The following is a 13,450-nucleotide window of genomic DNA, read 5'->3' as shown; positions in this document are numbered from 1 at the left end:
CATTATGGTTACATTCTAAAAATGGCTAGCCAATGACTAGCAACTATTACCATGTCTGATAATTATCAGCTTGCCATTTATAGCCCCTACAACTAATGGTCCACTAAATAACTGATGAGAATAACTCCATTTAGCTGCTAAAAATTGCCTATATAAGTCCACTGCAAATCCACTTAAACAATGTTTGCTAGGATGTCTAAAAATTATTAAAAAAATTTTCAGAACAAAAAAGAATATTTTCAAATTAAAAAAAAAGTAACATTCGAAGGCCTATTGTATCAATTTAAAGAAAATGATAAAAAAGACATCTAAAAAAGGTTACTTTATTATGCTTTTTGAAATAAAACTAAAGAGCAAGGGAAAAACCAGGCTACTGTAGAACAGAACACCTAGTCATTAATAAAAAACTGGAACAAGATTATAATGATTGGCTTGTAGCAATTTGAACAACCAGGACCGCTGGAGGGTTAAATGATTTTGTCTTGGCTTTTAGTAAATGATTAAAATACTAAATTCCATTAATAAAACTATATAATAATCATTTTTAACAATTGACACCACGTGAAGATAAGCCAGAGCCGTCTATCAAAAAAAGTGCAAGTTAACACTTGCTTATGCTAACTTACTTACATGCCACAAATGGGAGCCAAGCCATGCTTACAAACTAAAAAAAAAATTTTAAAAAAAATGCACAAAGTGTGATTTGTATCATTAGCAACACCATTATACTTGCAAGCAATTATGTATGTTGAGCATTCACTGCTTTAATATAGATATTTAATCTTATTTAAGCTATATCTAATAAATCTAGTTAAGATGTATAAGATAACCCTAAAGGCTTATACCATACTCACTAATAGCTATTTATTATGCTATTATAACCAAGGTATAAGCAAATTATGTCAATATTCCATGACATGTAAAATATTTTAAAAATACATGTCAAAATTCCATGACACAAACAAAACAATTAGGGCAGTCTGAACCAATATGATGCAAACGTCCATGTCTATAATTTATTGAGGCATAAACACTATCATATGAAGCATAAACATTGTAAGCAAGTAACATGGTGTATTTAAATAATTATTTAAATAAAGTTATATAAAACAAAATTTTGTGAAAATCATAAAAATTTAATCAAAAAAATATCAACTCTCCTGTAATGTCATCTGCAGCAAGCTGAAACTTTTTCATAGGATAATCAACAGCTTCAATTTCAGTTTCATCATCTTTCCAGTAAGAAATAATATAAGTTATGTCTTTTTGTCTTCTACTTGATTTTTTTACTCTGCCATCATACATCACAGATTTGGATGTGTCAGCGTGGCACCATTAATGGGAGAGCTTCCTACCAATAATTCTGTCAAACATAACATCTTCCAAATCATTAAATTGCTTGGTTGACAAATGCCTAAATGCATTCTTTATTTCAATAAAAGTTAGTTTGGACAGGTCTCTCTCTAACTGTCTTCTTCCCTTTTCATCCATTTTTTAACGTTTTGAAATCTCTCTCCTAGAAATCTGAGCTCTGATTTCAACATGTTGCAGTCGATTTCTCTTTCTTTTTTTCGTGCAACATGAATGGACCACTTAACAACTTTTTCTCTAGACAGTTAGTCTTGATTGTCTAAATAATATAAAGTCTTATTCTTTTTACATCTTAATTTGCAAGATATATAGCAAATTGTGGCATTAGGGCATCTTCCTTTAGCATCACTAAACATACCAACTATCTCTTCACTATCAATATTGTAAAGCCTTGCACTCGCAGTCTCCTCCTTTAGTGTCTCTGTAATAGAAAGTGAGAAATACCTTTTATATTGTCGCTTCAAGACAATTTGCACAGCATTAAGACAAGCAGAAGTCATTTTTTAAAGCTGGTCATCAATAAAGCTTATACAAGTGTTAGTGGTTAGCAATGGAGCATATATGGATTTTAAAATGTTAGGGGCAAGAGTATTCCCAAAAAAATCTGTTCTTCTGCGAAACAGAGCAGCTGGATTTGATTTATAATTTGTAATTATTAGCAAAAATTTTTCACTACCTGAATACCAGAAACATGATCAAAAGTTGCATCCTCAGCTGAAACATAAAACTTTTTCATCCAAGGCCCAGTTAGGAGTTTTCCAAACAATGCAAGCACACACATTTCTTTTATGGCAGTTTTATTACAAAATGCCTCTCAGAATTGCTTGCAAACTTTTACATTTTCCTGTTCCAACAGTATGGAAATTTTTAAACTCACTGTAATGCTTCCTAAAAATGAAACAAGTTTGAAAAAGAATATGAAGCCTATTTCCACGATATCTAGGAATAATACTTCGTGGTAGATCATTTTCATCTAAAAAATTTACAAATCCTTTTGGATCACCTTTAACGTCTATAAACCTCATTTTGATCATGGCTAAAACAATTTTAACTGCTATACAATCATTTCCAAATAATTGGCAACTATCACTCTCAAGAGACTGTAACGCTGAGCGACATGAAACTGCAATTGTGTCAAGAGGGTGCAAATGGCAGTTCAGCTCATTCAAATTCCTGCCCCAGGTTGCAAAAACTTTGCTCATAGTAAGATGGTTGACTGCAACTCTGTCTGACATTGTGTTAGATATATTGTCTATAATCGAACTACGACATTCATTAAAGCTACTTTTGTAAAAAATCTGAATAAACAAATGCCATATAATCAATTGAAGTGCATATATGACTTTCATAATCAAATGCTGTTCCTCCTGGTAACTGATCTAGAGCAATAACAAGACATCTATCTTTAGATGTTAAGTTAATGCTATTAATATGGACACCTTCTTGTGTTGTAACATCAAACCCAAGAGTAAGATTATTATTATGCATAGCCCACTCTGCTGCTTGCAAATCTGAAATACTGCCAAGTTCACGAGCCGTTTGCTCAACAGTACTTCGATGAGGAGTATTATTAACTATAACACCCATATAATGCCCTATTTTGCTCATAAGATATGGAATGTTACCTTTTGGTACATTACACAACAACATATTATAAATTATCATTCTTATTTGTAATGAATATGTTTTTTCATCATCTGGCATAATTACATTTCTTTCCTCCTCAATTTTTTTTCAGCTTTAAAGTGACGAGTCCGTTCACCGTAATTTTTTTTAGTGTAGGTTTTTTCAGATTTCGTATTTCTGCCCTTAAAGCTTTAATAATTTTTTCTTTTCGTTAAACATTTTGTTTTAGAACACGTAATTGATTTAGTAAGCTTTTTAATTTAGCTTTTAATAGTGCTATCTTGCGCCGACATTCTTTGTAAGAGTTAGCTAACCGAGACGACAAGTAAGATAACCTACATTTTAGTTTTTGTTTTATAGGGCTTAATTTCTCTCTAAGTATATGTTTGGTTACGTCTTGTTGGCTATAAACTGCAGATGTTGACGGACCACTAGTTAAAAGTGATAAAACATGCGTATTGGTATGAGAAACCTCTGAGGAGTCTGATGATAATACAATATTAGGCAAACTTGATATATGGCTTAAAAAAGGTTTATTGCAAAAGTCAAAAAAACGTTAACTGTCTTCAGCCCTATTAAAATTTCTAGCTCAATTCAATGATTTATTTATGAGACTCCTAACCTGAGACCTAACCTTGAGAAACGCATAACTTTGAGAAACGCATCTTTATTTTTTGAAAATAATAGAAAAATATGTCCATTTCTACAAACTGTATTACACTCTGTATTAGAGTCAATGTCTATTTGTGACAATTCAAAATTAACAGTCAAATACTTTTTGCATTCACCATAAAACACAAACTTTCTTTTTGGCCCCATGATAGCTGGAAAAAATAAGTTTAATTTATATAAATAAAAAAATAACATATTTAAGTACGTGAAAAAACTAAAAATCATTACTATAATACTGCATAACAGCGTAACAAAAAAATAAATCGTAAAAAAATAATCTTACAAAATATATGAAGGAAAACTAAGGAAATATATGAAATAAAACTAAAGAAATATATGAAAAAACAATAAAATCTTGATTGCCGTTCTTTTTTCGATGTATAAATAGTTTTTTTGTTCTTTCTTTTCCATTCTTTTTATTTATTTCATTCGTTAACTTCTTTAACTTCTATATTTCAATACTTTCTTTCAGTTATTTATTTTTCTTTTCTTCTTTTAAAACATTTATTATTTATTTTAGATGATTATATTTTTTGCATAATTTGTAAATTTTTTCTTTTCCTTTTTTTTTTCCTCTTAATTAGTTGTCCTTTTCCGTTAAGTTTTCTTTCATATATTTATAAGGATTATTTATTTTAATATTTATTGATTTTTCTTCAGTTTTTAGCGTATATAGTTTTACTTATTATTTTTTGTTAGTCATTTATTGTTTTTTTTTTTTTAGTTCTCTATTTTTAGTGATATATAAATTTTTTATACAGTTATATATTATTTGTTTTTATTTTCTTTTTAGCCATTTATTGTATGTGTTTTATTCTACCGTGTATTATTATTATTATTTTTTTTAATCATAAGTTTTTTTTTTTTGTCAAAGGTAATTTTTTGTAATGTTTGTTGTAAGTTTGTTTTGTTTTGATTTTCTCAGTGTTTTTCTGTTTATATTGTATTTATTTATTTGGTTTTAATATTTGCAATATATATTCTGATTATGATATTATAACAACTATGATTATATTAATATATTTATATTTTTATATTTATTTTAACAATAGTCGTTTTTACGTCATCTTTAGTTGTTACGTTTCGTCAGTTTATTACTGTTTGTAATTGTTACTTTGTATGCAAAAACGATTGCTTTATGGAAAGTAATACCGATTTATTTAAATTATTATAATTACTTTATTATTATTATCATTATTATTATTGTTATTACTATTATTAATTTTATTATTATTACTTAGATTAATAGTATATAAATAAACTATTTTTTTAAGGTATTTACTTGAGATTAGTATTTCAATCTATTTGTAAATAGCCGTGAAAATTTATTTTCAGAATATATATGATTGACTGATTGATTCTCCAAATATATGTAATACTATAATTTGCTGAATTAGCAGTGGAGATCTGTCTAAAATAACTCTGGGCATGCCCGCCGGTATCCTGTTAGGGTTCCGAGAGGTTTACCCATTGTAATTCTTGAAAAACTATGTTAAATTTTTAAAATTTACAGAAAAAGCAAATTTTTATATAACTTGTTTGGTTTATTTCCAAAACGTAATTAAAATAAGTCGAAATTAGGCGATGTTTTGAACAATTCTTTAATCGTGTATAGAATGCTTTCACGGTTATCTTGCTCATTGGAATGTTTTCCATTGTTGTTTAAACGACTTTTTTGAAAACCTCTTTACACATTTATTCGTTTTAATATGACTTTTAAAAAAATTAAAGTTTAGCTGTTAGTCTTAAATTTGGAAGGTAACAAATTATTCTTAATTGTTATAAAACTCTTACGATTTTGCCTAAAACTCCTCAGGTAAAAAATGCACATTTCACCATCGTAGGTAGAAAAATATAACTTTAATTTTATAATCGACATTTATTTGAACGTTTTAAAGTGTACTTTTAATAAATAAGCACATGCTTGTGATTCATATAATAAATACATAACATTTCTTAAGTTACATATCTATAAATGATATAAAACTATTATATAAATATAATTTTATGTTTATGTTGAAAATAATTTGATCTATACTGTTTATAACTTTATATATATACATATTGTTTATAACTTTATATATTTTTATATATATATATATATATATATATATATATATATATATATATGTATATATGTCCATATCTTTATATATATATATATCTATATACATATATATATATATATCTTTTTATACCTATATATATATATATATATATATATATATATATATATATATATATATATACTGCTGATTTAGATGAGCAGTGTGACGTCGTACTGAAATATTTTAAAGATTACATTAAAAAGTTATTAGCCTGCTGCCGGGGGTTAATAACTTTTTAATGTAATCTTTAAAATAAAGCGAAACTTTTTTCATTTTACACCAAGGTTTCATCAGTTAAAACTCATTAGAAACAAAATTTTGATCAATGTGAGTATTAGGGTAAGTCTCTTAGTTATTGTTTATCTTTTTTTGTTTAATAGTTTATATCAACTGAATTAGGTGATCGACTATTTTTTTTTTTACGTATCTACTAATTTTTCTCGATTTTTTTAATGAAACGCTGCTGAAATATAAGTTAAATACAAAAAAATGTTTTATGACTATAACAAACAGGTACAAAAAATTTATTCAACAAAAAAATAGATTCTTCTACTTTACTGCTCGCTTGTATTAAAAGAAATCCATGTACACGAATACCCCCTAGTGCAAAAGAAATATATATTTAATAGAATACTCTTAAAATCAAAGCGTCAATGATATATTAGGGTTAAAATAAAATCAAATATATAATTCCTAATAATAAATAATATATACTGATTAAAATGATATAAAAATATATAATTCTTAATATCAAAAGTTTGATTTGCCGCTTTATTGTAGAGCCAATTTAGTTTTGTGATGCTTTCATTTTCATATTAGATAAATCAAAACAATATTTTTTATTTGGAGTAGAAAAGGAAAGAAGAAAATAAAAAGACCCCAAAAACACATTTTATTCTCGGCCAAGTTGGGAGTGAGTGGTAAGATTAGAAAATATTTTGACATATTTTCAATTTCGTCAAAACACTGAATCAAATTTATTTCTGGTTTACTTACTGTATACATATATATACATATATATATATATATAAACACATTTTATTCTCGGCCAGGTTGGGAGGGATTGGTGAGATTAGAAAAAATTTTGACATATCGTTTTTCGATATGTCAAAATATTTTCAAATCTCACCACTCCCTCCCAACCACTGAATCACACTGCTCATCAAAATAATCTCACGAAGTATTTTGACATATCGAAATTTCAATTTCGTTAAAACATTGAATCAAATTTATTTCTGGTTTACTTTTTGTATACATATATATATATACATATATATTTCTATATTTCTATATATATATATATATATATATATATATGTATATATATACATATATATATGTATATATATATATATATATATATATATATATGTATATATATATATATATGTATATATATATAAATATATATATATATATATATATATATATATATATATATATATATATATATATATATATATTTAGTATTCATGGTGGCCACAGTCCTGGAATGTCCTGGAATGTCCTGGAAAATTTTGATTTTTTCAAAATTGTCCTTGAATGTCCTGGAATTTTTATTTTTTTTGATATATTTTAAAATTACTAATATTATTGCAGTAAAATTAAATTTTTTTATGCAATTAAAAAAATTTAAAGCTGCTGTAATTTAATTTTTATGAATGGTTTTTTTTAGGTTTTATATATTGCTTTAATTACTTTGAATTTTGTTTGATTTTTGTTTTCTTATATCAGTAATATATATTTTAAAATTACTAATATTATTGCAGTAAAATTAAGTTTTTTTATGCAATTAAAAAAATTTAAAGCTGCTGTAATTTAATTTTTATGAATGGTTTTTTTTAGGTTTTATATATTGCTTTAATTACTTTGAATTTTGTTTGATTTTTGTTTTCTTATATCAGTAATATATATTTTAAAATTACTAATATTATTGCAGTAAAATTAAGTTTTTTTATGCAATTAAAAAAATTTAAAGCTGCTGTAATTTAATTTTTATGAATGGTTTTTTTTAGGTTTTATATATTGCTTTAATTACTTTGAATTTTGTTTGATTTTTGTTTTCTTATATCAGTAATTGTTGGTTTAAAATCATGCATATCAAATTATAGTATTTAATTTTTCTATAGTTTTAATTTTTTGGATATTTTTAAGTTTAGAAAAAGTTTAAATAGTAAAGTATAAATATAGAATGCCTCGAAATTCGCATTTTTCGAATGCATGGTTGCAAACACCTGAATACAAAAACTAGATTATTAAAAAAAGTACGACAATTGCATCATGTTCTTTTTGTAAAAAAGGCATTAATGTTAGAAATATGGGTGAAAATGCTTTAAAAAGTCATCTCAAAAGTAAAAAACATTATGAGTTATTACCTCCAGTATTAAGTTCATTATGCAATTATTTTGCTGAATCAAAAACTTTGTCACCTTTAAAAACTGGTACTGTTCAGATTATTGAAAAGCCATCTAAAAAGTCTAAAACATTGGATATGGTATTTATAAATGAACAAGTAATAACCGCTGAAATTAGATGGATATTACACGTGGCTTTATCAAAATCTTTTCAAAGATCATGTGAAGGTATTAACTCACTATTTATATCTATGTTTTCTGATAGTAACATTGCAAAAAAGTTTCAGGTAGGTCGAACAAAGTGTGGATATGTTACAAAATTTGGCATGGCACCATATTTTCTTGATTTGTTATATAAAGAAATATTGTTATCACCGGTTTTTTTAATATCTTTTGATGAGTCATTAAATCGTAGCATACAAAAAGGTCAAATGGATATTATTGTTCGATTCTGGAACCATGAATCAAATCAAGTTTTTACAAGATATCTTGACTCACAATTTTTAGGAGGTGCAAATTCAAAGCAGTTTTTAAAATCTTTTAATGAAGGTGTATCTCAACTTAACATACAAAAAATGATTCAGATATCTTCAGATGGACCTAATGTCAATTTAAAATTTTTAAGACTGGTAAAAGAAGATCGGGAACTTAATGAGTATCCCGCCTTATTAGATATTGGCACGTGTGGCCTCCAAACAGTTCATGGAAGCCTAAAAACATCAGTTAATAACTCTGAATGGAAACTTGGTGAAAAATTAAAAGCAATGTGGAAGTTTCTGAATGAATGCCCTTCACGCAGAGAAATCTATGAAAATGTAGCTGAGAACCAAGTTTACCCTTTACCTTATTGTGGCCATCGTTGGTGTGAGAATCAAAACTGTTGTGAACGAGCAGCAAATATTTTTCCTGGCTATTTGAAGTTTATTGAACACTTACAAAGCTTACCAAAATCAAAGCAATCTCATGGAAAGTGGATTGCATATAAAAAATAAAAATAATAATAATACTAACAACTATAATCAATACTATTAGAATACAAACGTTACAATAATAATCCAAAAAAAACTTAAATAAACACGTCACACTAATATAAAATAATTAAAATCTCCAACTAACAGATAAAAATAGATTAGGTGGGTAAAAATGTATAGGAAAAGTCAACAAACGAGAAAATCAGGAACATTTAAACACAATACAAACACACGCACACACACACACACACACACACACTAAACAAAACATATATCACAATATTAAAAAACATAAAAATAGGGACAAAATCACAGAAAAAATAAAATTACACAACATTTAAACATAGAAATACATTTTTAAAAGTATATATTTTTGTTACATCTTCGAATTTTCGAATTTATAAAAACGTTCCATATTTTTCTTAACTTTATTTAGCGTTTAACTTCTTTTTTTTTTCATACATTTTAATTTAAAGATATGTTTTTGTTGTATTTGATTGACATTTTTTTTCTTTTTTTTTTCTTTTGGCTTAATTTTGTTAATGTTTTCATTTATTCTTTAACACTAGAAGCCCCAAGGTGGATCAATTGATCCAAACACGACTTTGACACTTTGCTGAAGCTAAAGTTTTAATGTTGACAAAATGATATTTTATGACTTTTATTATTTTGATATTATTTACTAAAAAGCGAAAAAACTACATCAAAAACACATTCAGAGATGCGGCTATAAATATTTATACCTAATAACCCTAAGCTGGATCAATTAATCCACCTTATAGAAAACGTGCATATACATAACAATTTTAGTCAAATAAACAATGTTATTTGCAATATTTGCATATATTTGACATGCACTTTCCACAAACAGGTTTCTTACAATTTTCACATTCTGTTGATGTCAGATTACGTTTGCAGTTTGTTTTTATCTGACATCTCAAACGAGTTGATAATTGTGTACTACTGTTGGTAGCTGTTGTGGTATTACTGTTGGCAGCAACTAGGGATTTTCGGTGAGTAATATTAGCTTCTCTTAACTGTTCAGATAAAGTGTAAAGAAACTTTCGTCTCGAAATTTTTTGTTGTGTAACTTTTTTAAAAATGATCCACGCATTTACACCAGTCAAATCCAAAATATTGAAGAAAACAGCTAGCGGCCAACGTTGGCACCCAGATTTTGTTGACATTTGTCGACACATTGAATCTAACATATCAACTCCACATTTATTTGCATTGTAATAAAGTATTCCCTCAGGTTTCTTCTTCCCATCACTTTGCTTATTCGCCCCTCTATGAAGTGTTGATAATAAAATTACAGTTTTCTTCTTTGCTTGGTAGACAATCAAGTTCAACGGTCCATTTATGTAGAAACTCGAATCGTAAAGTGGAAGTGGATCAAATGCTGGAATTTCTTTTCTACTATGTTTAACTGTTCCAACAATTGACGTTTTCTTTTGCAAAAGTTTTGTTGCAAGATCAACACTTGTAAAAAAGTTATCTGTAGTAACATTATACCCGTGGCCTAAATAAGGTTCCATTAGTGACATGACCACATGAGTACCCAAATTTTCTACACGGCTTTCATCTTTACCTAGATACGGTTTAATACTGAGACAATATTTAGTCTTTAGATCAGCTAAAATCCAGAATTTGATTCCAAACTTGTCCGGTTTATTAGGCATATACTGTGTAAAGCGACACCGAGCTTTAATTGGGAACAACTGTTCATCAATTGTTAAAGATTCCTCAGGTATATAACATTTTTGACTGTTTTCTACAAATCTTGTCAGCACCCATGACATAAGAGCAAATTTATCACTTTGGATAAGCTCTCTACGTTTTGAACGTATATCAAATCTAATGTTTTTCATGATGTCTTCAAATCGAGAACGCGGCATAGTTTCTATAAAAGCTTTGTTGCCATATTTTTCAGACCATAGGAATTTAACCGGAAAATTTCTTGCGTTCATGCATCCGCGAAGATATATTAAGCCTATAAAAGCATCAAGTTCAATGTCGCTTATATTCCATCCTTCATTTGATAAATTGGCAGATAAAACAGTACATTTTTTGATAAAGCCTGTAAACCCTTCATCCATAATTAGTCTAAATGCATCAATAGGAGTCAAAACATTACGACAATAAGAAGTTGTTCCGCTTTTGGCAGTAAACACATTCTGAGTTTGAAATCTTCCAGTTACCTCAACTTTTGACACAACAGTCCATTTTACATCATCTCTACGAGTTTTAACAGTTAAATCATTACTCCCACCGCATGAATTTTCATCTTCGTTTTCATCGCTACTACTTTCTGAATTGTAAATAAAAGTATTACTTTCATCGTCATCAGAAAGATTATATTCAACAACATCTGCTTCGTCACTTTTTTTTGTTGAATCTGATTCATCACCACTGTCAATTTCCGAGAGATCTTGTAATATGAACAAACACTGTTGCGCCGACACACGTTTTGGACGTTGATGTGTAACTGATTGGTCAATTGAAAGAGGATGTGCTGCAACAGAAGTTTTTGATGATGAAGCACCTTCAGCGTTTGCTGAGCTTAAGCGTTTCATTATAATACAAATATCTATTATTATACTTTACCACAAGTAAGTTTAGTAGTAAGTTTCATACAGTAAATCAGTAATACTAGTGTACTTGTGGTGGCAGCATATTTATACCAAATATGTGGAAACAATATCTTATTTTATTCACTAACATTTTCATTTTTTTGTTCGGTTTAAATTATCTGTATAAATATGCTGGTAATCCAGATTTAGGCAAACCATGCTACAAAAATTCTACTTAGAGTAAAATGCGCCGTAATTTGGGCATAAATCTTATGTATATATATGTACGGTGAAAGAAATTTATATATTTTATATAGTTTACATCAAAATTAACAGTTTTAACTGTTAGTTTCATAAACTTTAACAAGAAAATAAGTCTAAATGCATATAAATATTAAGTTGGATCAATTGATCCACCTTGGGGTTTCTAGGTATATTAAAAACCTGGGGCTTCTAGTGTTAAAATATATATATATATATTTTTCTTTTTTACTTTTAATAGTTTTTGTTTTTTTCTAGATGATTCTTTTTTCTTTCTTTTTCACCGTTGCAAAAAAGCGACCGCCATTTGCGATGTAATGGCAATGTCTTTATCATTCATATTTATTGTGGTCTTTATTACTAAATTTGATTTGCGTTTTGGCAAAATGTCGGACGTTTGAAAACACTACACCTTAAACAAAGGGAAAACAGTTACTTGCAAAATTTGTGGAAATACAAGTCAATACACAAGTTCCACAACTGGAATGTGGTATCACTTAGACAAGAAACATGGAATCAAAAAGGAAACAAAGGAAAAAGCGACACCAAAAGCTGCATCACAATCAAAAAGGCCTAAGATTTCAACTTTTTTTAAAAGCAATCAATTGAAGAAGCGATTTCAAGACTTACAGCATTGAATTTAGTTTTAATGCCATTGTTAAGTTTCAATGCCATTGCTTTTTCATTCGATCTGCAATGTCTGAAAAAGGTTATGATTTCCCAAATCACAAGCAAGCAATCCAGTCAGTTAAAAAGTTTGCAACTGGTGTAGGGAATGACCTTAAAAACACTTTCAAATCTTTAGTGACAATGGGAAAATGCTTTTCAATTAAACTGGGTGAGTACACTTCTTTGAAAAATCGAAGGTACATGAATATTATTATTCATCAAAAAAACAATCAATGGAATCTGTGCTTGACTCGAATTTCCGGATCTCTGCCGGCCGAAAAAGCTGCAGCTGTTGTGTACTGAAAAAGTAGCAGAATTTGGGTTGAAACTAGGCGACACCATTGTCTGCTCAGTTACTGACGGAGCTTCCATGATGGTTAAGTTCGGAAAACTGGTTCCAACCGAGCATCAAACTTGTTATACCCACGAAATGCACTTGGCCGTTCAAGAAGTGCTGTACGAGAAGCCTTCTCAACAAATCCAACAAAACTCATTTGAAAAAACAAGCGACGACGACGTAGTCACTAGTGACGAATCTGAATCTGTCACCGAAGTCAGTTTTCTTGGTGTCGCCATGGATGAAAACATTCATATTCCAAAAGTGAAAGTTCACTTGCAATCTGTCATCACAAAAGTCAGAAAAATTGTCAAGTTATTTCGAAAATCGCCCGTCAAAAACGACGTCCATCAAGAAGAAATTAAGAAAGAGCACGGAAAAGAGGTTTCACTTATCCTTGACTGCAGAACAAGATAGAACAGTCTGCTGTCAATGATTCAACAGTTCCTCAAAGTCAAACATTCAATCAAAAAAGTATTGAAGGACATTTCTTCACATCTAATTTGCA

General features: G+C 28.4%; 1 protein-coding gene across 1 annotated transcript; it reads right to left on the bottom strand.

Annotated features, from left to right (window-relative positions):
• Positions 1 to 9,926: 9,926 nt before the first annotated feature.
• LOC136092054 (piggyBac transposable element-derived protein 4-like) lies at positions 9,927 to 11,678 on the bottom strand. Its single transcript, XM_065819772.1, has one exon. The coding sequence runs from the start codon at positions 11,676 to 11,678 to the stop codon at positions 9,927 to 9,929; it is 1,752 nt and encodes a 583-aa protein (XP_065675844.1).
• Between the last annotated feature and the right edge of the window lie 1,772 nt (positions 11,679 to 13,450).

Source organism: Hydra vulgaris, chromosome 15 (assembly GCF_038396675.1).
Source record: "Hydra vulgaris chromosome 15, alternate assembly HydraT2T_AEP".
Classification (NCBI taxonomy): Eukaryota; Metazoa; Cnidaria; class Hydrozoa; order Anthoathecata; family Hydridae; genus Hydra; species Hydra vulgaris.
This window is presented reverse-complemented; position numbering and strand designations above follow the sequence as displayed.

What these genes read in the sequence shown, in the direction of transcription:
- LOC136092054 (XM_065819772.1), bottom strand. Translation starts at nt 11,678, where the DNA reads ATGAAACGCTTAAGCTCAGCAAACGCTGAAGGTGCTTCATCATCAAAA.